General features: G+C 46.6%; 1 protein-coding gene across 2 annotated transcripts; it reads right to left on the bottom strand.

Moving 5' to 3' along the window:
* Positions 1–9,216: 9,216 nt before the first annotated feature.
* Positions 9,217–17,267, bottom strand: GLRX (glutaredoxin). 2 transcript variants are annotated; one of them, XM_045197922.3, is made up of 3 exons: positions 16,765–17,267; positions 12,015–12,133; positions 9,217–10,453 (listed from the first exon to the last, which is right to left on the bottom strand). In XM_045197922.3, the coding sequence occupies exons 1-2, from the start codon at positions 16,969–16,971 to the stop codon at positions 12,020–12,022; spliced, it is 321 nt and encodes a 106-aa protein (XP_045053857.2). In that variant the 5' UTR covers positions 16,972–17,267; the 3' UTR covers positions 9,217–10,453; positions 12,015–12,019. The 2 variants fall into 2 exon arrangements, with proteins under 2 accessions (XP_045053857.2, XP_024419354.2); XM_024563586.4 differs by having other exon boundaries at positions 9,217–10,458; positions 16,765–17,086.
* Positions 17,268–25,695: the final 8,428 nt, after the last annotated feature.

Raw genomic sequence — 25,695 nt, 5'->3', positions numbered from 1 at the left:
TTCAACATTACCATTTACTGCACTTTTACTAAGTGCCAGGCATTTTCCATGTATTATTTCTTTCAGAAGAGACAGTATAGCACAGGAAAGTAGTCTGGTGGGGCGATCAAGCACACGGGTGATGAAACCAGACTGCCTGGGTTGACTCAGATCTCAGCTCCGTGTCTTACTGTGCGACCTTGGACAGATGAAGTGGCCCCTCTCTCCGGACTTTGCTCATTTATAAAGTGAAGCTAATGGATGTAGTAACCTCATAGTTTCTTTGGGAGGGATAAAGGAAGTGATACATATAACATGCTGAAACCAGTGTCTCACAGAGAGTTAGTACTCTGTAAGAATTATCATCATCATCATCACATTATTCCAGCAATCCCTTGGGGCACATGCTGTTGGAATCTCCATTCTAAAATGAGCATGGTGAGTAAAAGCCTAAGGCCATGTAGCTAATAAATGGCAGAGCTGGAGCCTGATTCCAAAGCCCCCATCTCTGCCAACCAGCAAACAGCCTCCATGAGCATTCTAAGAAAAATGTCAGTTAACCCAGCTAAGGCCGGATCGAAGGTTCCTGCAAAGGTGCTGCAATGCTGCTGGCTTTGTGAGAAGAACAAACTGGACGTGTCCCTGGGATCCTCTTTGCAAGGATAACTCCAAGGTCAAGGAGTCATCAAGGTCATCACTCCTACCCTACCTCCATCCCCTTCCCTTGACTCCCTTCTTAGAAAACTGTTAAAAGGTCTGATCTGATCATGATTCTTTAAATATTATGACTGGTTAACACTCCACCCTGTGGTTAATATTTGAAATAAATAGCCCAAGGCTGATGACTGGAAAACAAATAGCATATCCTGGTATGAAGCAGTCAGAAAGCGCGGTAGCTGGTTGCAGAACCCATTCAACCCCCACAGCCAGGAGGTGAGATTTCTCTGTTCATCTCTTTCATTTAAATTAATTTTAATTTAATTAGTTTTATTAACATCAATTCTATATCAATATTAACATCAACAGTAAGAACCCAAGCTGGATAAATTTGCATAGCCACAGGCACACATCTAGGAAATAGCCTACCCAGGATTTGAATTCAGTCCATGTTGCTTTTAAGCCATAGGAATCTACCCTTGGAGCAGGGATTTCGTGTTCTTGGGCCAGTTCCTATAGCAACTGTGCAGCTTAGGTGAACGTTCTCTTGTGAATTGTACAGCCGAAATGAGTGAGTTACATGAGCTATAGACTACGCCTAAATAAAGTTGTTTTTTAAAAAAAGAGAGAAAGGAAAAAAAGATCAAAGAAGGGAGGGAAGAAAGGAAGGAAGGGAGGGAGGAAGGAAGGAAAAGTCAGAGTAGCCAGAACATGAGTAGCCAGAAAATTTTTCCTTATTGGTTCAATAATCACTATAAACCAGTGACATGAGTCCAGTGAAGACCAGTAGAACTGGATAAACCCTGAAAAAATTGGTTTCCAGGTAATTTCCTTGCACACCCCCTTGTGAACTTGCAAGTTTCTTATTGAACCCTCCCCTCCTCACGTCACCCCCACAATACAGCCTGGTAACCATGGAATTCTACACTCCAGGAAGTATAAACACCCTCGTGTGCATGTTTGCTTTTGGGGTGGCGTGCTTGCAGCAGTGAACAGAGTCCCAGGATCTAGGACTTTCTGAAAGAATTCAGTCTTAAGGGTGTCGTTTTAGGCAATTACCAATGCTTAGGGGCTGTGTTGATAAATCAGTTCTAACAACATGTGGCACAGACTTTGGGTAACAATAATGCTTGAACTGAACCAGCAGATGAAGGCTGTGATGGATTTTGTGTTGTTATTGGGAATGTCAAGACTTATGCCAGCTGTCAGCTGAAAGTATAATAAATAAATTAGGAGCTGCTGACATGGAAAAAATGCCAAACATTGACTTGAGGCAGCTGGTGAGCGTCTCTTGCCGGCAGTGGTTTTAGCCATGGAAAGCAAGGGAGGGTTGGCAAACTGAGGGCAGGGACATGAAAGAGAAATAAATCAGTATTTTCTGTGCTTGTTGCTCTTAAAACAGATTCTGATTAGTGCTTCTTGAAGAAGGGATGGCTAGTTAAACGCTTTGAGAAATAATGGGTACCTCATTACCACGCTGGAAATTCACAGTTCACACTAGCATGTTAAAGGCTCTGAAACTTCCCTAGGTAAGGCCAGCAAGCCTGGTGGGTGTCTCTGGGTAAATTCAACAAGCTCAGAGCCTGTCTGGTGCTGCCGCCACTGCTCCACCGCTAATGCCAGAACAAATCAGACATTCACCTCTCACATGTCGCAGATGCTGGTTTAGTACATCTGGAAGGTCCGAAGAGTAAGACTGGGTGCAGGGCCTGGTTGAGCTTCCCTGCTTAGGAGTCTACCTAACCCAGCCCAGTGTCATCTCTTCAAGCTGGAGATGCCCCTCAGAGAGACTGTTTCCCCAGCATCCATCCATCATTTCTTGTCCCCTTCCCACGTCTCAGCAAAGGGAAAGAGTTTGTATGCCTGTGTGGTTTGGTGAGGCTAAGAGCATGAGTTTTGTTTTGTTCTTTCATAGACTTTATTTTTTAAAAAATATATTTATTGATTATGCTATTACAGTTGTCCCATTTCCGCCCCCCTCACTCCACTCCATCCTGCCCACCCCCTCCCTCCCACATTCCCCCCCTATAGTTCATGTCCATGGGTCATACTTATAAGAAGTTCTTTGGCTTCTACATTTCCTACACTATTCTTACCCTCCCCCTGTCTATTTTCCACCTATCATCTATGCTACTTATTCTCTGTACCTTCCCCCCTTCTCCCCCTCCCACTCCCCTATTGACAACCCTCCATGTGATCTCCATCTCTATGGTTCTATTCCTGTTCTAGTTGTTTGCCTAGTTTGCTCTTGTTTTTGTTTTAGGTGTGGTCGTTAATAACTGTGAGTTTGCTGTCATTTTTACTGTTCCTATTTTTGATCTTCTTTTTCTTAGGTAACGCCCTTTAACATTTCATATAATAAGGGCTTGGTGATGATGAACTTCTTTAACTTGACCTTATCTGAGAAGCACTTTATCTTCCCTTCCATTCTAAATGATAGCTTTGCTGGATACAGTAATCTTGGATGTAGGTCCTTGCCTTTCATGACTTGGAATACTTCTTGCCAGCCGCTTCTTGCCTGTAAGGTCTCTTTGGAGAAATCAGCTGACAGTCTTATGGGAAGACCTTTGTAGGTAACTGTGTCCTTTTCTCTTGCTGCTTCTAAGGTTCTCTCCTTCTGTTTCATCTTGGCTAATGTAATTATGATGTGCCTTGGTGTGTTCCGCCTTGGGTCCAGCTTCTTTGGGACTCTCTGAGCTTCCTGGACTTCCTGGAAGTCTTATTTCCTTTGCCAGACTGGGGAAGTTCTCCTTCATTATTTGTTCAAAAAAGTTTTCAATTTTTTGTTCTTCCTCTTCTCCTTCTGGCACCCCTATAATTCGGATGTTGGAACGTTTAAAGATGTCCTGGAGGTTCCTAAGCCTCTCCTCATTTTTCCGAATTCTTGTTTCTTCATTCTTTTTTGGTTGGATGTTTCTTTCTTCCTTCTGGTCCACACCGTTGATTTGAGTCCCAGTTTCCTTCTCATCACTATTGGTTCCCTGTACATTTTCCTTTGTTTCTCTTAGCATAGGCTTCATTTTTTCATCTGGTTTTCGAACAGATTCAACCAATTCTGTGAGCGTCTTGATAACCAGTGTTTTGAACTGTGCATCCGATAGGTCAGCTATCTCTTCCTCGATTAGTTGTATTTTTTCTGGAGCTTTGAAGTGTTCTGACGGGGGTGGGGGGGGGGCGAGGGGGGTAACGCTGGTTTCTGCACTGTGACACTGTACGTGGGGGAGGGGCCGAGAGGGAGCAATGGCGCCTGCTCCACTCTCCACCGGATTTCAGTCTTTCACTCCACTACACACAATCAAACTGGGCCCCTCTGGTGCTGGTTCCCGAGTGGGTGGGCTTGTGCACGCCCTAGGCCCCTGTGGGTCTCTCCAACGACCTCTCCCATGAGGCTGGGAGTCTCTCCTGCCGCCCCAACCCCCACGGGCGTTTTCAATCAGAGGTTTGAGGCTTTATTTCCCCACGCTGGAACCCTGGGTTGTGCGGCCTGCTTCGCTCCCCGTCGTTTGTCCGGTTTATCTGTGCGTGAATGTGGGGCCGTGGTGTGCTACCCGCGCTCTGCCTGCCCCGTTCTCCTCCACTCTGAGTCCGGCCCTCTCGGTTTATCTGCGCGAATGCGGGCCGCAGGGTCTGCTAGTGGTCAGACTGCCTGCCCTGTTCGTCCCACACTCCGCCAGTCTTGGTCCCGCAATGGCAACGTGAGTCCTCTCTGCCCTGGCTGCCCATCTCCGCCCCGCCTACCGGTCTGGATGAATGTTTATTTTTTATTTCCTTTACCGTTCAATTTTCTGTCAGTTCTGGCTGTGTGAGGAGGCGCAGTGTATCTACCTACGCCACCGTCTTGGTTCTCCCTAGACTTTATTTTTTTAGAGCAGCTTCGAGCTGAGTCCTCTATCTAATTTGGCCTTTCCAGGTGTTGCTGGTCCTCCATTCCCAGAGTGGATCCTCTGGTCCCTGTTTGACACTCCTAGTTAGAACCGGGGCAGACTGTGTTAAAGAGCATCCATACCCATTTCTCAGGATGACTTAGAAGATTAATAAGGAAAGACAGTGCAAAATCCCTACCTTAAAGACAACCTTCAACTTTAGGTATGAAGAATTGCAAGTTTCACAAGGTGCACAAAAGTGAGAAGGCAGTTGCTCTGCTCTCTCCTGAGAAAGCTCGGCTGTAGGTGCTGCCCAGAGGCCCCAGCCCTGGTGGTTGGGAGGGGGAGCCCACTGGGAATAGAGCCCCAGGTATACTAGGTGCACCCCAGAGAGGTTACACAAGTTCTACACTTTCATTGGCTCTCCTAATACCCTTTCTCCTTTCTGCAGCTCTGCACAGCTTGCCAGGAAAGTCACCTGGGGACAGGAAATAGAAATCTCTGTGTAGATATAGACCCACAGTTAAATATCACTTGTGCTTAAAGGAACCAGGCCAGAATTCTTTTTCACTAATTAGTAAGATTAAATTCTGCCCCTTCAAATGTTCAATGTGTTTAATAAGAAAATATCATTTACGAAAGGAATTGTATTTAAAATGTCTCAGGAGCCCAGTTCTTTAAAATAGCTCCAGGACCACTAGTAAGTGCTATGGTGCAGTGAGTTAGGGAGCGTGGCTTTCTCTTAACATCCAAATATCAAGATAATGGCCTCATATTACTCACTGGGGGTATGAATAGTGTGGTCTCAGCCACACAGGCCCATCGGTCACCCATGACTGTTTTATTCCCTTAGGGCAACCTTTGGACAGCCTGGAATGGGGAGGAATGACTGCCAGTTGTCCCACTCAGGGAGCCAGGCAGTTACTAAAATGAGACATGCATGGGGGACTGAGTCACTTGCTTTTTAAAGTGAACAGAAGGAGTGGAGCTTTGGCTATGCATTTTTTGCCTGGTTATTCTTGTTGCTTTCCCCTGCCAACCTCTTGTGCCAACCTCTCAGTGCTCTTGGGATTATAGTTTTTCTATCCCTGCAATTCACACAGAATTATTCTGCAAGAAGCTGGCAGAGAACAGGAGATTACAGGAGAGTCTGTACCCAGACCAGAGGCTGCCAAACCCCTTTCCCCTGCTTGGCGGCCAGAACTGGAGGCAAGACCCAACCCCCACCCTGAGCCGAGGAACAGTAGAGACTGAACAGCTCAAAAGAGAAGCTTCCAGGAACTATCACTTGGGGCATCTGCACCCGATCATTCACTCATTCGAATATCCATTCATTCAAACCCCTAGCAGATATTGATCAAGTGCCTACTATGTACAGATTGTCTTCTCAATGCTGTAGACACAGCAGTAAATAGACACAAATTCCTGGCCTCAAGGCTCTTACATCTGAGTGGTGAAGATGCGTAGTAAACAAAATAACTAAGTAAAGTACCAATATATTAGGTGATAAATAAAGTAGAGAAAAATAAAACAAGGAAGAGGTATGGGGAATTCCAGTGATATTTTTAAATAGGGTGATGTGGAAGGCCTTGCTTAGAAGGTAACATTTCCACCAAATCTCTGTACTGAAGCCCAATCCACACACACAGATCTTTCCCCCAGTTTCTGATGTCTCATCCATTACAATTTACAGACATATGTTCAATGCAGAACATCATGCATAAAGCAGAAACAGAAAATAGGGACTCAACGAGAAGAGAGCGAATACAGGCATCAGAAGACAGCCTCAACTATGAGTAACATCTTTGGAGGGAGAAGTGATTGCACCCATAAAACAAGAACAAGAAAAAAGCAAACAACTGAGAACAACAGAACTCTTGGAAATAAGAAAAAAATCATAATTGGAAATAAAAAGATCAAAACAGATAACATCAGAGAGATAAGAGACTGCACTCATGAAACAAAAACAATTCTATGAAAAAGGAACATTCACATAATATTGAAGAGCTATTGGTTATGAAAAGCATGATGTTAGAAATTAAAAACTCAATAGAAAAATAAGAAGATAAAGATGAGTAAATCCCTCAGGGAAAACAAATGTGATAGGAAAAGGACAAATCCAGGAAAGCCAATATCTGATTACTAGGAGTTCCAGAAAGAGAACACACAGAAAACGGAGGGGAGGAAGGTGTCCATAAATAAATCGCGTTTCCTATGGGCCCGCCCGGCCTCTAAGTACACTCATAACATCTGAAAACAGACGCCCACCAGGACACATCGCTGTGACATTTCAGAGCACAGGGCTCAATGGGAAGATTTTGTAAGCTTCCAGAGTATGAAACAAAATAAACAAACAAGATAACCAAATAGGTCATCTGCAAGGGATCAAGAATCAGAATGGCATCCGACTTTTTTTTTTTTTAAGTTTAAGGAGGTTTCAGACTTCTTAACAACCACACTGAAAGCAAAAGACAGTGAGAAGTGTCTTCAAACTTCTGGAGGAAAATAGTTGCCGGCTAGGAGCTATATCCAGCGGAACTGTCATCAAATATGAGGGCAAAATAACAATATTGTCAGACAAGCAAGGTTTCAAAACGTTTCCTTCCCATTCTCTCTTTCTTAAAATCCATGGTATACATTTGGTCCTTTGAAATGAAAAAGAAAACTGAGAAAGAGAAGGACGCAATCTGCTAGTTTTCCCCATTCTCTTTTGGTGTAGTCTTAGCCGGACAGGGTTTCCCAGCGGGGATCCTGCTGCTCAGCGCCCCCTGCATCCAAGTGCTGAGGCTGTGCCCTAAGCTCCGGCCAATGGGATGCGAGCAGGCGGTGCACACAGCCCCTGGGTTGATGTGACTTCGTGGAGCAAAGCCACCTGCCTGCCTCTGGACTGCTACAAGAAATAAATTTCTAGCATAATTTTATGTTTTTGTTACAGCACTTTAGCTGTAACAAATAGATATATGGGGAGTGGGAAACAGAAGATTCGACCCCAGAGAGAGGGTAATAGAGTCCCTAGGGAGGTAAGTTCCAGGAAGAGACCTGCGCGCAGGTAGAGGGCACCCAGTGCAGACTGGAGCAGTGTCATCCCCCACGTCAGGGGCTCACCATTGCATTCCTTTTTTAAAACTGGAGGGCAGAGTGCTCAAATGAGCCCACAGCAGGTCCCTGCCTGTACTTTGCCTTCTGCCGATGACATTGCAGTTCCCCACACCACACACACCAACCAGTTGAGGGGTGTGGGAGCGCCAACCCCCTCCCCCCTGGAAAAGTGGCATATGCTTTGACCTGCTCCTGAAAGCTGCTGGAGGTGGGCCACTATGCGGAAATGCAGAGCAGCCTACTTCTGTTTACCTTATTTCTGGGGTCCGCCCCAACCATGGGGTGCCCGGTGTTTCCAGGGCTCACTCAGGACCACCCCTCTGGTCAATTCCCAGGGAAGCTGAGCCTCCCTTCAGCTCATCTCCTCCTGAGGCTGTTCATCCACTGTCATAATATTGCCCTTTTCTTACACAGCTAGGTTGCTGTTTGGTATTGCTTTTTCAATATGTATTGCTTAGGGCAGGGGTGTCAAACTCATTTTCACCAGCCTCCACGTTGCCTTCAAAGGGCAGAATGCAATTTAAGGACTGTATAAATGTAACTATTCCTTAACTAGGGGCAAGGAGCTCAGGGCTGCTGCCGGGTAGAAACAAGGTGCTGGGCTGGATAAAACAAGGTGGAGAGCTCGATTCGGCCCTCAGGCCTTGTGTTTGCCACCTGTGGCTTAGGGGTATTGTAGGGAGTAAAACTATAAAGAGAAGCATCAGAATGATTACAACAGAAATGAGCTAGATTAATCTGTGGAGCGAGGAAAGGATTCATTCAGAAGGGGCACATGGGCCCCTGAGGTACTGTATCAGTACTTTACAGACAGTCTTATAGAGTTGCTTTATCTATTAACCTAGAAGGCATATATCCAGGTGTTAATTTAAATAGAACTCTGCCTGCTTACCTCTTCTATGTGTTTAACACATTTTGCAATAGTTTTAAATAGGCTTAAATATCCATGAAACTGATAAATGTGTAGCAAGGACTGGGGTTTGGAGGGGTGGAGGAGGAAAGACTCTCCATAGAGACTGACATGTTAAACCACATGCAGGTGTTGATAAAATCAAAGTTCTGTGCTAGGAACTGGGCATAGAAAGATATTAAAATCCAGGCTCTTTCCTGTGAGTGTGGTATTTCTGCATCTGGCAAGAGACCGATACAGATGACTGAATACAGCTGTAAAGTACTCAAACGTGGAGTGCTTTAGGCTTACAGAAGAGGGAGCAATGGCTTTTTCAGTCAAAAAGTAGTGAGAAGAGAGGATAGGAACAGCGTAGTCTGTCATCAGGCCTTGAAGGAGGAATCTGAAAGCAGAGCAAAGGAGAAGAAACACCATGAGCAAGGGCAGGAAGCGTGGGAGGAAGTGCAGGGGAGAGGTCCGGAGCGGATCGGGGACTCGGCAGGCTGCACTCTGCACAGCCGCCAGGGTGGCGTTCAGTGTTGCAGTGTCGCCTGCACAGTAGGCACACTCTGCCAGCCTGGTGGAAGAGAGCGACGTGGGCCCACGAGAGAAGAGAGAGGAAGCTGAAAGAACAAGGGTATGAGGTGAGAAAGGGAAAAAAGCTTTAAACGTCATTCAATAGTCTACTGTTGACATGACATTCAAATTGTCATTTCAATATGAAATTTAAAAAATCACATCAACCATTTGTACTCAGTGAAGGACAACAGCATGTGCCTTTATTTATAATGGCAGGGGGCAAACACGAATACAGCTTCAGACCGATGCATCTCACATTAATGCCATCCCTTAAGTGCTCAAGAACATAGGAAAGAAATGGACAAAAGAAAAACTGTCATCTATGACTGCTTTATTACACGGAAATTAACCTTTCACAGTAGAGACTGCAAAAGGAAATTAAATTAATCTTGTGATTCTAGAACAAACTCACAATGACGAATTCTTAAGTTTTCATAGAGTAGGGAGTAAAAGGAGAGAAAATCACTTAGGACAGTGTTTCTCAAATTCTGCTACTTTCACAGACATATTCTTGGGGTACTGGGTTGCACATTTTTTATGACAATGTTTTGAATATATGTGTTAATTTGTTCGTAATTTAAACAAATCATGCACACTTTTGCAGGAGCCCCTGACAAGTGCTAGCACATGGTCACCGCATCTGCACGCGCACCTCTGAGCCCTGTGGCGCCAAGCGAAGGCCCACTGTGCTGAGCTCTATGTGGCCAGCATCCCTCAGATCGGCCCCCAGGCCCTACACACGGTCGTTGGCCATTCCTGAAAGCGCTGTGTGTTGCCGAACTTCGGAGAGGTGATTCTCAAGGTAGAATGAGAGGTGACTGGGGAGACACATGTAGTTTCAAAAAGCACATTAAAAATACCTACTTCATTTTAGGTACAAAGTCTATGAAGTCAAACTCAACAAAATAATTTTGGGGGTGGTAGCAGAAAGTTAATTTGCAGATTCATCCTAGGGGGCCTGAGATAAATTTGGCTGAGAAGCACTGGCTTGGAGGTAGAGTCCTGGCACATGAAGAATACATAGTAAGAGCCACGTGCAAAAGAGAAGGTACTTTTGGGGGGTCAGTGAGGGAATCCTAAGCTATAACTTGTCAACGTCTTTTGGACCCCAAGGGCCAACCCTGAAGAAACCCAAGGCGTCCATCGACCTTCTCAGGCCTGTGGTTTGTGGCAGGTGGGTCCCCTTTAACTAAGTCAATAGAAGCAAAGCCTGGTTGTTGGTAAGAACCACCCCCTGCCATTTTTTTGGTTTAGCTATTTCAGAACTTTGAGTAAACAGCTGCAGTAGCTGGGTGAAGGAAGGCCCAGGTCCCAGTCAGGAGGAAGCGCCGCCATCATTCAGTCACTCGCGAGGCCGTCAGCTCTCAGGGAGGGGTCAGCCCAGGGTCTGCCCTGCCAAGGAAAAACACGAAGAACTGCATTTTCTTGAAAAGGTAAATTCCCCTCACTTCCCGCTCATCACCAGAACATTTATTCTTGTTATTTAGACACAATCTGTTACAAATGGCCTTGAGAAGCGGTCGTCAGCCAAATACTGAGAGCGTACAATGCCAATAGAGGCCTTGTGAATATAGAGACTCTAATAATTGGGGAAATTATATTTCCCATATTCCCAGGAAAGTCATTAGTTTTCTTCCATTCTTAATCTAAGCCTAAATTGCTTAAAAAAAAAAAAAGTTCTAGAATAGAAAACATCTGGCACCACAATTGAGTTGTGAAGCTTCAGTACATGCGATAAGGCCAGAAAGCTAACACAAACACAGTGTTCGCCTGCTGTGATGATATAGAATTGTGATTACAAGGTTTACAATATTTTTATCTCAAAGGGTTCAGTGTAGTTTTTCAGAACTTTTTTTTTTAACTTCTGTAGCTATTCTGAGTAACCACCACAAATTATATATACTCATTGCCCAAGGGTAAGTTATTAATTAGTGGGCAATAAATACCCCTCAAAAAACATTTTGGTTTAAGGACCATAAATATCTCCTCTGACTAACAACCACCCACCGAATCGGTGTGTGTGTGAGTCGGAGGAACTGGCCTCACTAGACGCTAGCTGGCACTAGGAAGAGCTGGGGGAAGGGGAACTCACGGGATCCCAAAAGTATCCTGGTTCCTTTCTACAGAGTTCATCACCCTATGGTTTCCCCTTTAGCCAAAGACACCCTTTAGGTTACAATTTTAGAAAACTTTGTTTTGATGTTTGAGATGTCCATTAGATTGAAATTGAGTTGCAGTGTGAACACAGGTGAAGCAAAATTACCTTGATTCCACCCTGCACTTATTATAATCTGAATTGCTTAGCATGGCCTGTGAGCTCTGGCCCCTTGTCCATATTCATCACTCCTCTTCCCTCTCACTGCACTTTACTTGGTCTGCTCTTCCTTGTTTCTGATTCTCGAATTTTCTATACTAGTTACCTCAAGGCCTTTGCACTTGCTATTTCCCCTGTCTGAAAGCTTTTCTGCTTCATCTCTACATGACTGTCACAAGACCTTGAGCTCAACCAGCCCCTCTGAGAAAGACCTTCCCTCACCACGTTGGCGAGCTTCGCTCCCCACCCCTGCCATGATCTACCACATTAGTCTAGTCATTTGTTTCAGGAATTATTTACTTATTTTTCATCTGTCTGCCTCTCTAGAATAAGTTTCATGTTACCTTTTTTCCCCATCATTATATTCCCAGTGCCTCGCACTGTCTGGCACATAGTAAATGCTCAATACATATTGTGAAATGAAGGTTGAGTGAAAGGATTTCTCCCATTGACATGATTAATCCCTTTATAAAAAGGGGAATTCACAAATGACATTGCAGTTCCTCAGATCACTCCAAACCACCCTTTTCCTAGCCAGAGGGCCTTCCTAGATTATGATAAAACATGGCAGCAGAATCCTGCCATCTCTCGGTTCTCCCAGTGCCCCTGGCCCAGCATCCCACCTGTCACTCACCATAATTACTGCAGAGCTCCAATTTGCTTTAACCGAGTCAACAGTTCCCCGCGTTGATGCATATTTGTTAGATCAGTGCATCCACCTATACACTCTTCACCGATAAAGACTCGAGGTACCTAAAAAAAGCAAACAAGCCAGGACAGTTAAGGAGCTTAATTATTAACTTAGAGAATGACATTTTATCCTTCCTCTAAATATTTCCCATGATCCAAGCCTTCCAAATCACTTGACAATCTCCTCGTGTGTATTACAAGTCAAACCTTCGTCTAATCATAAAATTGTGCCCCAGGGAGGGGGGGAGGGGGGAAGAGCCCTCAGGACTGTGTTGCAGAGAGAAAGCCCGGTAATGTCTTCTTCTTAAGTCACAGAAGGGGCTGCCTGCTCTGCTGGCACCACAGGCTTGTGGGGACCTTTACTAAGGGAACGGGGCTTTTGTGAGGCTGAAGGAACAGCCTCGGACAGCTGAGGTCAGAAACCTAAGTTTCCCCCTGGGTCCTCGCCATTACTTTAGAGAATATAAAGCCTCCCCCATAAATCGTTGAGGTATTTTGGCTTCTATCTCCCCAGGAACACTCAGCTAATGTAGTTCTAATGTAATTATACTGCAGAACTGCTACGGAAGGCAGTGCCTATAATGAAGTAAAAATCACCTGATTTTTATATCATTCTATTTTTACATTATATAAGGGAGAGATGTAATCATTGTAGAAATTCTACCTTATCAAAAGGAATTGAGCAATTGCCATCACTCCTCCAGCTTGCCACATCTCCACCTTCCGCGAGGGTGTTGACCAAGAGGGTGTTAGTTAAGTTAGTAGGGCAGAACGCCCTGAGAAACCAGGAGTCCTCTTTTTAAGCAGTGGAACCTGCACCGGAACTGCCAAAGGGCCTATTGAGACATAGATTTCTACTCCTCCTGCCCCCTCCGCATAAACTTCTGACACAGGAGATCTCGGTTGGGGCCCAGGAATGTGCATTTTTGAGAAGTTGCTGGGTGGTACGGATGCTGCTGCTCCAGGGATCACGTCTGTAAATCACTGACTGGGTGACACTGAGCAGCTGTTCATTCCTCCCAGGGTAACTGAGGCTTTTAACTTTAACAACCCACAGCCCACAGCAGCCCCCAGGTGCCTGAGACGGCGCTGAAGCACAGTCGGGCCGTCTGCAGGACAGAGCCTTGAGTACACCATCTGGCGTGGATGCTGGTTCGCCTGAGAGCCAAAAGGCCCCTCTGACTTACGCTCACCCTCTAGTCTCTGCAGCCCAGAAACACCTTAAAGCCGCCAGTTAGCTGCATTACAGGTTGCACCAGACAGTGTGGGAGGGGGCGGGGGGGGGGGGGCTGTGGTGGCAAAACAGGAAACGTGATTTGGCTGAGGAAGGAAGAGGACATGTGCCCTCAGTGCCCGCCCCTCAGGGCCCCATCCCCCTTTTCTGAGGAACCTGAGAGTCTGCTACGGACAAGAAGCAGAAAGAGAACTCCCACCACAAACAAGCCTGGTAATGCAGGCACCCTCTCTCTCCTGGAGCAAGTTTCTTCAGTCCCCAGCCTCAGCCAGGTGCAGTGTCTATGCTCTAGGGTTGCTCAGATGCAGCTACTCAAAGCTGCTTCCCAGCACTCCTCACCTCTGCCATGACCACAGGCCTGGGACAAGCCACCAACGTTCCTCATCACAACTGAAGCTATGGTCTCCAACTGTCTCTCAGTTTCAACCTTCAACCTGGCCCTCCTCCAGTCTCTTCCCCATAGCTGCCAGGGTGATGCTTTCTACACTAACGCAGATCAGCTGTCTCTGCGCATCTCACATCACCAGCAGCAGTCCTGATGGTAGCTTGAAAGGCCTTTGCAGCCTACACCCCACAATGTCCCGGACTTCAGCTCCTCCTACTGTCTTACCAGCTTCCAATGACCCAGGCACACAGGCCTCCTCATCAGGCCCACTTCTGGCCTAGGTGGGACCTCTGCACTTGCTATTTATTCCATTCCCTGTGCCTGAAACACTCTTACCCATACATTTCTGCAGGCCTGGCTTCCTCACCTTCTTTAGAGATCTAGTCAAATCAACGAGGCCCCAATGACTCCATCTAAAAAACTGTACCTTGCTGCTTGCTGCCTACCTCCCTTTCCAGCTTAGTTTTCTCCATAGCACATATCAATTGTCAGCTTCCAACACACTATTGACTGCATTTACTAGAATGTGAGTTCTACAAAGGTAGGAGTTTTTGTCTGTTCTGTTCTTGGAGGTGTTTCCAATGGCTGGGAAAGCGCCTTGTATGTAGCAGGTGCTTTAAAAATACTTGTTGTATCCAGTAAAATTATCCTTCAAAATTAAAGAAGAAATACTTTCTTACACACACACACACACACACACACACACATTGAGGGAATTTGTTGCCATTAGACCTGCCCTGCGAGAAATGTTCGAAGAAGTTATTCAGAGAGAAGGAAAATAACAGGCCAGAAATTCGAATCTATATGAAGAAGAATTTTAAAGAAAGAATAAATAAGTGGCCTGATCCACTTATTTATAAATAAATAAGTGGACACGTGGCTACTGCAAAACCGAAACAGGTTTCTCCAGGTGCACGGCCTGACTGAAGGCACAAGTTTCTGTCGTTAACCAAGTCCTGCTCTTACTACGCACACAGCACCGCGTGCCATTGCAGGGTAAGACAGCAAGTGCTTCCAAGTTTTCCACCTCTTCCAAGATAAATGCATCACTGTTGGGGACCATAGAGCACAGAATTCTAAAGGATTTGTTCTTCCCCTTGGAGGAAGCTGTGAAAAAAAATAGTTCTTAGAATTTAAAAGCAAACTTAAAAGACCACTAGAAGAAAAATCATTGATTACAAAGAAATGAAAAAAAAACCAAAACTGTTGAGCGAATGCATGAAGAGGCTTGTTTGTCCTGCTAGAGAACAGATGGTGCCCGGCTGAAGGCTGTAGCTCCCAAAACTTGTTGCAAATTGGAATCACCTGGGGAATTTTTTCTGGCTAGAAAATAAACTTTTTCCCAGCTTTACTGAAGTATAATTGACAAATATACTTGTGCATATTAAAGTCTAAAATGTCATGGTTTGGTAGAAATTGTAAACTGATTTACCACAATCAACTTAACACATCCATACCTCACAAGGTTGTCATTTGTGTGTGTGAAGTGAGAGCACACTCTCAAAATTTCAAACACACAACGTAGTACTGTTAATGTACACTGTGCTGTACATTAGATCCCCAGAACTTACTCAAACTTTCAGTGGTAAGACCACCGAAAGTTTGCACCCTTTGACCCAGGAGAGATCTTTAAAACTACTGATGCCTGGTTCCCACCTCTGCTTTGGTGATTAAATTGGTATGGGGGATGATTTGGGCATCAGGATTTTTTTAAAGCTCCTCAGGTGATTTTAATGTGCAGCAGCATTTGGGAACCACTGGCTGAGAGGGACCCGCCACAGTGGGGGCCGTGGTAATACTTGCATGGCTCTTTCCCTCCCACAGCCCAGGCAGCCTGTAGGCCTGGTGGTCCAGCTCCTCTGCTCCAGGACCTCGCAGCAGAGATGAGGGTCCTCCACTCACAGCTGGAGCCCTGGAAGCAACTGGGTCACGTGGTCAGCCTCCCTCTGCACCAGAGTGCTGATTTCTCACTGGAGAGGTGAGGAGAAAGCCTCCTGTGCTTTCAAATCGAGAACCCAGAGAACACCCTGTGAGCAAAACTAACACTGAACTCGGACACGTGCTTCTGTCCTAAAAAGTGCATCTTGAAAGAGAACTTAGGTAAGCTGGTGGGACACCGGTTACCCCAGCCAGCACCAAAACTGACACAGGCAATCTGGTTGGCTGGGCATCCCACAAGAAGCCATGAATGCCGAAGAAGCCTTTCCAGAGGCAGGACAGCAATTCTTAGAGCGTCCCCAGGTCTCTTTGTAGCAAAGGAAACTCTGGTCCAGTCTTGCAGCCAAGAAGGTCCTTGAGGGTCACAGAGGACTTGCCCAGGATCACACAGCAAGACACTGTGAGAGCAAGGCCCTGGCCTCTGAACTTCCTACTATGTCAGGCCTAGAAACATCCCATAATTTAGAACAAGGAGCAAATAATAAGCCATTTTTTAAATTATAAGATTAATAATTATTTTTTCAACTTTCAGTACCATTTATTTTTCCTAGAATCCAGATACAATTAACTGTACCTATTAATAAGATTTTTCCAGTGGGAGGAGTTAAGCAAGATGCAGAATAAGAAGCAAATTAGGTTAGGGTGAAAGAGAGCCTAGAGGAAAGAGCGAAGGACAGCAAGTCCCACTTGGCCAGGGAAAACAGGAGAGTGCACGCAATTCCCATGGTGTAGCAGAAACGTACAGATCACATCTGGCCCCTGCACCCCACCCTCCACCCCCAGCACTGCAAGCTGAAAACTGTCACTTCACAGCTTGCTTAAAACAAAGACTCCGGCGAACTCCTCCCTCTCCTGACAGCCGCTGGACCGTGGACCCTGACGCCCAGCACAATCAGCTGCGTCCCCTCCTCGGTTCTGAGAGGACCCTTGACAGCAGTCCAGCTGCCCATTCAAAGGAGCAGAGTTTTCTCTCAGGCGTCCTCCCCGACCTCTCACGCCCTCCCGGAGGAGCCGTAAGTGACAGAGCCCTAGCGGTGTCCTAGAGAAAGGCACAGGCTAGGCTTTCACAGCCCTAACAAGAAAAAGGAACCCGGGGAGCCTTTCCCTGGGCCTTTTAGAACAAAACCCCAGACTCACTGTTCTGGCTCCGGTGAGCTTTTGCAAATAATCTTGAATCTTGTCTGTTTCACCGGTGGCTGTGATATCAACAAATTCCAAAGCCCCTTGTCTGAAGGAGAATTGGCTGAGGAGCTCTTGGGTCTGTCTACAGTAGGGGCAGGTGGGCTTGACGAACACCACCACCTTCCCAGGATGGATTTTGCTGTCCACAAACTCCTGAGCCATGCTGACAGGCTGCTGCCTCCTAGGTGGGAATCCTCAACCGCAGGTATCACTCAGAAGTACAAAACGGAGGCCCAGCCAGCTGGCTCTCATTTAAAGGAACCTCCCTGGAGGAGGAGTTTGCCGGATAGCGTGCTGGATTTTTAAAGGGACAGCCCCAAAGTCATTCCATTCTAAGATGATTCACCAGCGAGTCATTCCAAGGAATGCATACTTGCATTTAATCAGCAATAGCTGTGCTCAGGATGTCCTTGTTGTCCTCAGATCTTTCAGGAGTGCCTGCCCTTTGGCAGAAAGCAGGGTCAGAACACGCTCTGGGGAATCACAAAACACACAGACCAGCCCCAGGCTGGGGACTGAGCAGGCAGTGACCTCCTAGAGTAAAATATTTGTTTGCCCTCCGGGAGACAGGGTTTTCAAAAATATGCATGCAGACAGAACCATTCAAGAAGTAGAGCACATGGCAGCCTCCTCTGAGGAAGTGAAACTAAATGTGCACCTGGTCTTGAGCTTGCCCCCAGGCCCTTTCACCTAACCTACACTGGGTCCTTGTTACTCCAATTATTTTACAACACTTAAAAATCTGGACATTTCACAAAAGAGTCTGATCTGGAACTTCTCTTATAAGTCAAGTCGGACGAAACAGCTTGTGTTCCTCCATGACTACCGGCAGGGCTGAGCGGCTGTTGCACGGGCCAGCGCGTGGCTCTGGTTTGCTGGAAAACCTGGCGCTCTCCTCTGGGGTGCCCATCCTCCCTAGTAGGCAGACCGAAGTCTGTTCTAGGTCAGTTCTGATTCCCTCTGTGTTCAGGAAGTTAAATAAACAAATCAGGGAAGAGCCATCTGATTTAAAAGTACATCATCCTTTCCCCCAGGAGGTTTTACACTGAAACCAGAATATCACCAGGGAGCTGTGGCCTGCGCCGGAGCTGGACGTCCCCACGCATTGTCCTGTCTGTGGAATCCTGAGCGCAGTGCGATTTCTCAAAGAAGGAAAGGGACTCCCAGAAGCTGCTCTGATTATTACTAAAATTCAATGGAAAAATGGGAAACAGATTCTGAGTCATGGACAAGAAGGTGAGACCTCTGCCAACAGAAGGAATGTGTGACGCCAGGAGGCCTGAGGCACTTGTCCTGGTCAGGGCTTGGGACTTCTCAACCCTTAGCTTCATTTGCCTCCTGAATAAACTCATAGGAGAGTCTTTGTCGTCTCCTTTTTCTTCCTGCTGCTTGGACTCCTGTGGCCAGTCCCTCCCTGAGGCTGAGGATTTCTTCTGGACCCTCAAAGCTGCTGCCTGCTGCTCACCTGGCCCAGGGTGCAGCAGTGTGCCTGTATCTGGCTGTTCCCTCAGCGCCTTTCTCTCCTCCGGGCCTGGAGTTCAGGTCTCCTTCTTTGTTGGCTCCCTTTTCTCAGCGTGTGACTGTTCAAGTCCCTGCCTGGTTAAAAACCACCACCATCTGTCTCATTTGGGCCTGCTTTCCCGCCGCTGCCCTTTTCTTATCAGGCAAGTTCCAGGAAACTGGCTGTTATGTTTGCTTTCTGTGCTTTCCTCACCTCCCACTCTCCTCATCTCTATGCCATCTGACCTCCTTTTCAACCTTCTGCTGAAATTCCTTTGGTCAACACACTTGTGACCTCTGCACTGCTACATCACCTTGTAGTCAAGTGTTCTGACTCAAGCTCACTCAGAAGTGTGCGGGTGGACTATCTGGTAGACTGGTGGAGCGAACCCTCCAAAGAATGTTTGCATTGGGTGCCCTGAGAGTCTGGGTTCCTGGGGCAGAGGCTGGGGTGTAGGGAGACTCAGTTGTCTGCCCTATGGCTCAGCTCCAGGCAGTAGTGTCAAAAGCTTTTGGACCGATGGCCACAGGACACAGTTGAAGGAAGCACTTTCGTGAGTGACAATGTGAGACATGGAACACAGATGACAGAGGGGAAGTGTCTCTTCCACATCTTAGAAAATGCTGTGACTTCTGCTCAGTGAAGAATTCAGAGCATAGACCACTCTGCTTCACTGGCATCGTGAAGCTTATAGCTTTGGCCAATCCGAGGATGTGCCGGTCCATCGGGACGCAGATCATGTGTCGACTCCTCTAGGAAGTGCTCCTGAATACACACCCTTTTTCCCCATTGAATTGGGTGACCCTCAGCTGAGCTCACACGGCATACTGTGCCCAAATCACCCCATTTCAATGTTCTCTTTTACCCATTTTCTATCATCTATAGGGAACTCCTTGAGGGCAGGGCAAGGGCTTTCATCCCTGTATTACCAGAGCCCAGAACTTATCCATCCACCCATACATCCATCCTACGCACATTTATGAATCAACTACTCTGGGCCAGACACAAAGGTCAATCATATGCAGCCCAGTCATTAGGAGTCTATAGTCTCACGGGGGGTACAGACATGGACAAAGGACACAGCGGGATGAAGCATTCTAGGTGGTACAACAGAAGATGTATTCCGTTTGGGCACTAGGGTAACCGAAAGAGAGCGGTCACTTCAGTCTGGAGGTGGTTAGGGAAAGGCTGATAAAGGTGAGCTAGACTGAATCTTGCGAGGTGATATATATGTGAGTCTACAAGGCAGGGGAGGGCACTGCAGGCAGAGGGACAGGAAAAGCAATAATGACACTGTTACCGGCCAGGGGCCTGGCCTTGAGCAGGTCTGCCTAAGGCCAGCTCATGTGTGGGTGCTTGACTTTGTGTAGGAAAGATTTCACAGCACGAATCCAGGTGACTATGACAGTGCACTTATTAAAGCTGGGGACAGTGAAACAAGGAAGGGCTTAGCAACAGGAGAGCCTAGGCTGGGCTGCCTTAGCTCAATGGGAAGTCAGAGAAAAGGGGGCCTTGGGGACAGCTCAGGGGATTAGCCTGGGACGAGCTGCCAGCTGCCCATCGCCTTGGATTTTAGGAGACATGTGTTTGTGGGGGAAGAACTGGGAGAAGGGAAAGGAGATGGCTCTGGCTGTTCCCAGAGGAAGAGCACACCCAGATCTTTTGTCTTGAGGCTTTTATCTTCTCTTGCAGGTGAGAATTTTAGGGGAGGTCTCAGGGGAGGATTTCATCAAAATGTTCAGCAATTCTCCAAGTGTGCCCGTTCAGGGCCGTGGACTCCATGACTGGTCAGAGACAGGGCAGGGACTCTTTCATCACCGGAGTTGGTCCTCGTGTCGCCCACCTGGTTTTGCTGCTCTTCTGAGCCTCAAGCTGAAACACACCTGAGACCTGGATGTTCTCTCCAGGGAGGAAAGGCCAGGGGAGGAAAGCTTACCCTGGTGGTGAGGTCCTTGTTTTCCCAGTTTTGGCTCCTGCCAGGCACTGGGGCCTTCCGCCCTGGTGACCATCTGCACCTGGTTGTATATTGCTGGGCCACTGTGTTCAGCATTCTGTCTCAGTGTCCCTGTTCCACTTGCCAAGGAATCTTCCTAGCTTCTTACTACCCTGTCTCTTGCTGTTGAGTGTGGCCGTGTGCGGCTGGAGCACTGGGGTTGGAGGTGGGTAGAGTGGAGACAGACAGCTGGAGAGCAGGGTGCCCTTTACCAAGCGGAAGGGTGAGGACTTCACACATAGGAGTGAGGAGCCCTAATAGGTATATTTAAAGCATGAACAGATTTACAGTTAAATGTTTGATGGAGTCAGGACTTTCTAGACTGATCACGGCCACGTTGGCCCTTTCGATAGGCCACTGTCGGTAGATGAGCCATGTTGTCAGCAGCTTTCAGACGCATGGAGATGCTGGTTTGTGGCTGTGCCTGTTTTCAGTCTGATCTTCTTTGGTAATGGCTCTCTGGACCTCTCTAGGTGTGACCACAGAGCAACCCAACCCTAGCTGTAGACTGTAACTCCAGATTCGGCCACAGAGGACTTCTGACTGTGACTCTAAGCACATAGTCCCTCTGGTCAGACTCTTCCTCACCTTCTGCCTCTATGTGGGAGAGCTCAATGCTGAACCCAATGGCACTGACAGAGACCATTTACTGTGGACCTACTGTGTGCCGGGCTCAGTACTAGGAGCTGTACATACATCCTTTCTCATCCTTATAGCAACTTTTGGAGGTAGATGCTTTAGATCCCAAACTGACCAGAGGAATAAGGAGAGGATCCCTGACCTGGAGGGCCTGAAGGTCAACCAAGGTCAGGAGAGGAGGCTGCTTTCCAATGAGCGCCAACATATTATTTGGAAGGTCTCTGTTATTGCCACCTTTTGTAAGACCCAGGCTCAGTTTACATATGGCATGTCACCTACTAATACTGGTGACCTGAAAGTCCCTGCATCCCACTGAGTTTTCTTGCTGAGCTTTCTAGGTGTCTCACCACACATAGATCTTACTCTTAATATTGGCTTCCTAGGAGGGAATAACCCCTATTCCTTTTCTCTCCTTAACCTAATCATATCAGGCTAACCAAACTAAGCCCTTAATTTAGTTTGAATTTATTAGGAATCTCTTTATTAGGGGTCCTCTGAGGGGGTCCTTGGGTGTTTTGAGGGAAAGCGCATAGAGTTACACTTCAGAGCACCACGTGAACAAGCATAATGTAATACCCCAGGTTCTGTAGCCCCAGCCATCTAACCATATTTAGCCATTCAAATATTTTGAGTAGAGGGGTTTGTTTTTCTTGGCTGTTGGAAAGTCGGAGGTAGGAAACTGGCTCCGAGGCTCAGTGTTCCAGGGCTCTGGGCGAGTGTCTCTGAGGTTCTCTGGGTCCTCCCCTCACGATTGCAGGTTGGCTGCAATTGGTCTGAGCATCTGTCCTCAGATGGCTGTGTTGCGAGAGAGCACGCAGAGGCTGGCACAGGCTGGGCATTCCTCCTTCCATGGCTTTTCCCTGGCACACTTCCCTTCTATTTCCTGCGCTGGAAGTGGTTCACATGCTCACCCCCAAAGTCAGGGGCTCTCTTCCCTGAGCACGTTGATCTGTGCTTGATACCTGAATTCTCGGGGCCAGCAGGAAGAAGAAACAGCACACTTCCTATAACTGGTGAACCTCCACTGACACATCGTCACCCAAAGTCCGTAGTTTACTTCAGGGTTCTGTCTTCATGGGGTACCTTAATGTGTGATGACAGGAACTACTTTCTACATGACTTCCCTAAGAATCCTCTGTGTTCTACTTATTCATCTCGCCCTCTCAGGAGGAGCTTTTAATTTTCCATGTTGGACCTTCTTCAGTGAGTTTTTATTATATGCATGTATTAGTTTTATGTTTCATATTTTACTTATTTAAAGTAGTGATCGGGCAGTAAGGAGGTGGAGAAAGCTGGTGCAGAGTAGCCTTTAAAGAACTTTGGCAGGAGAAGAGGACGTGACGGGGCAATCGCTTAGGGAAAGAGCAGAGTTGAGAAAAAGTATCTGTGGTATGAGAGAGCTTGAGCACGTGTTTTGTTTTGTTTTTGCAAAGGTGGCAACCAGATGAAGTAGGAAAATATGAGTGAGAGAGAGAGATTGCTTGGTAAAGCGAGGTCACAGAGAGCTAAGGGTAGGGGACAGAAGGTCAGGCAATGGGGTTGGCCTTGGCGAGAAGGAGAAGGACGTCTTCCGAGGGAGTGCTGGGGTGGCAGGGACACATGGGGAGGGACTTCTGGGGCTGAGGATGAGAAGCCAAGTGGCTACAATGAGAGCCCAAGAGACAAGGGACTCTAGACTCTGACACATGGCTCAAACAGCCAGATGCCGGTTCCAGGCTGGGAGCAGGCAGGGGAAGCCAGGAGAAGATGATGAAAGAGCAGAAGGGGGAGAGGTTTATGTCAAAATAAAGATGAAAAACTGGTTCAGTGCCAGGGATTAAAAAAATAACTTAAAAAATTATGGTCAATGACAGGAATTCAGGCTTATAAGCAAGTACTTGGTGGCTGCTTGGCTGCATGACTAAATATGAACAGCAGGGTCAGAAATGCTGAAAAAAACACTAAAATGTTTTTTTTAGGACTTCTGGTCAAGACAGCAGTGTAGGCAGACATGGCTTGCCTTCCCCCACAACCACATCAAAATTACAACTAAAATATAGAACAACCGTCACTCAGAATTGTCAGAAATCAAGTTGAATGGAAATGTGAGAACTACAGAATTAAAGAAACCTCATCCATCCAGACTGGTAGGAGGGGCGAAGACACAGAACAGGCTGGTCCCACATCCGTGTGTGGTGGATAAATATCTGGGAGGGATATCTAGGGACCAAGGAATCCCAGCTCCACACCAGGCCCACCCAGCCCAGGGGTCCAGTGATAGGAAGATAAGTTCCCACAAATTCTGGCTGCACAAACCAGCAGGGATTGAGTTGGTGGAAGAAACTGCTAGAACCCTAAGCAGTTTCTCTTAAAAAAAAACCCACACATGGATTCACCTACTCAGACTCACTTCCTCTGAGCTCCAACACCAGGATAGCAGCTTGAAAGACACCAGTGGCTTAATGGGAGAAATGGATACGTTGGCATCAAGGCAAGCAGAGGCCATTGTCCCTTTCTGAACGCTCCCCCCACAGAGCCAGCAAGCTTGTGCCATATCTGAGACACCATCAACACTATTTGCCCCACCCTGGAGATCCCCTGAGACTCTGTCCACCCAACTAATGCCCATCCAAGCTACTTCTCCTTATGAATGGTGGTCTTAGCTCATGCTTCAAAACTTCCTAACTCTTCCCAAACAAGCAACAGCTGGCCCCAGTCAGCCCAAGCCAGGCATTAGCAGAAGCCATCCTAGATTCACAGCTTGGCTTCACCTGGGAATCTCTAAGCCCAGCACAAGTAGCAGCTGTCACAGATTGCTGTACAGCCCAGGCAGGGTGGCCCTGGGCTGACCTTGGTCTGCACTACCTGGGGAACCCCAGAGCCTACACACCCAGTGGGCAGCTACAGACCACATCAGAGCACCACCACCCCACCCCTGCACAGCTGATCCTCCATGGAGGGCAGAGGGTTGTGGTCAGTGGTCACAGCCAGTCCTTGCAACTGACAGGCCTGGGTAAATCCCTCCCATTGATCTGCCAATAGCAACCAAGGCTCAACTACGAGAGGAGGGTGTACTCAGCCCACACAAAAGTCGCACCTCCAGTACTCAGCTTGGGTGATAGGGGGAGGCTGAGCCTCTGGACCCTACAGGACACCCACTACATTAGACCACATTACCAAGACACAGAGTCAAAGCAGCTCTACCTAATACATAGAAACTAACACAGGGAGGCTGCCAAAATGAAGAGACAAAGAAACCCATGGCCCATATGAAAGGACAGATCAAAATTTCAGAAAAAGAGCTAAACAAAATGGAGATAAGCAATCAGATGCAGAATTCAAAACACTGTTTATAATGATGCTCAAGGAACTTAGAGAGGAACCTGAACAACATTAAAAAGAAAACTAGTCAGAAATAAAGAATACACTAATTGAAATAAAGGACAATTTACAGGGAAACACAGTAGAGTAGATGCAGCTGAGAATCAAATCAATGGTTTGGAACATAAGGCAGCAAAAAAGAACAAATCAGAACAACAAGAAAAAAAAAACAAAACCCAAGGAAAGTATAAGCAGCCACTGGGACCACTTCAAGAGGACGAACATTCGGATCACAGGGGCACTGGAAGGAGAAGAGAAAGCAAGAAATGGAAAACTTATTTGAAAAAATAATGAAAGAAAACTTCCCTAATTTGGTGAAGGAAATAGACATGCAAGTCCAGGAAGCACAGAGAGTCCCAAACAAGATGGATACAAAGAGGCCCATCCAAGACACATCAAAATTAAAATGCCAAATGTTAAAGATAAAGAGAGAATCTTAAAAGCAGCAAGAGAAAAGAAGTTAGTTACCTACAGGGGAGTTCCCATGAGACTGTCATCTGATTTCTCAAAAGAAACTTTGCAGGCTACAAGGGACTAGCAAGAAATATTCAAAGGCATGAAAAGCAGGGACCTACAACCAAGATTGCTCTACCCAGCAAAGCTATCATTTGGGATCGAAGAGCAGATAAAGACCTTCCCTGGGGGGTGGGGGGGAAGGAAAACGAAAGGAGTTCATCATCACCAAACCATTAGTATATGAAGTGTTAAAGGGACTTATTTAAGAAAAAGATCAAAACTATGAACAATAAAATGGCAATAAATACATGTCTATCAACAATTGAATCTAAAACTCCAACTAAACAAACAAGAACAGAGACAGAATCATGGATACAGAGAGCACTTTGATGGTTGCCAGATTGGAGGCGAGTGTGGGGGAATGGGTGAGGTGGTGAGGGGATTAAGAAGTACTAATAGGTAGTTACAGAACAGCCATGGGGACGTAGAGTAGTACAGTATAGGAAATGGAGCAGCCAAAGAACTTCTGTGCAGGGCCCATGGGCATGAACAAGGTGTGGGGACTGCCTGAGGGAATGGGGAGTGCTGGCTGGAAGGGGGCAAAGGTGGAAAAATCAGGACAACTGTAATAGCATAATCAATAAACTATAATTATAATAAAACTTTAAAAAATAAAAAATAAAAGTTTTTTTTTTTAAAGCAGTTTCAAGCCTTTCTTGGGAAACACAATTTTGCTTTGGCTGCACTGACCCTACAACCACACAAGATCTGTGTGACTAAAGAGGCAGTCCTAGAGACAAGTGAACCACCTAGGCCCATTAGTTACCAATGCACCAAAATACTAAATTAACACTTTTGGATTATCAGGTGTACAGCACCTGCCTTATACAGAAGTGGATGCTACATTTATGCTCAACTGGTTATGAAAAAAAAATCC

This window comes from Desmodus rotundus, chromosome 1 (assembly GCF_022682495.2).
Source record: "Desmodus rotundus isolate HL8 chromosome 1, HLdesRot8A.1, whole genome shotgun sequence".
NCBI lineage: Eukaryota > Metazoa > Chordata > Mammalia > Chiroptera > Phyllostomidae > Desmodus > Desmodus rotundus.
Note: the sequence above shows the minus strand (reverse complement) of the source record. Positions and strands in the feature narration are given on the sequence as shown.

Excerpts from the sequence above, each read along its gene's own strand:
- GLRX (XM_045197922.3), bottom strand. The coding sequence starts at position 16,971 with ATGGCTCAGGAGTTTGTGGACAGCAAAATCCATCCTGGGAAGGTGGTG. Across the intron at positions 12,134-16,764 it reads AGCTCACCGGAGCCAGAACA|GTACCTCGAGTCTTTATCGG; the intron begins GTGAGTCTGGGG and ends TGCTTTTTTTAG.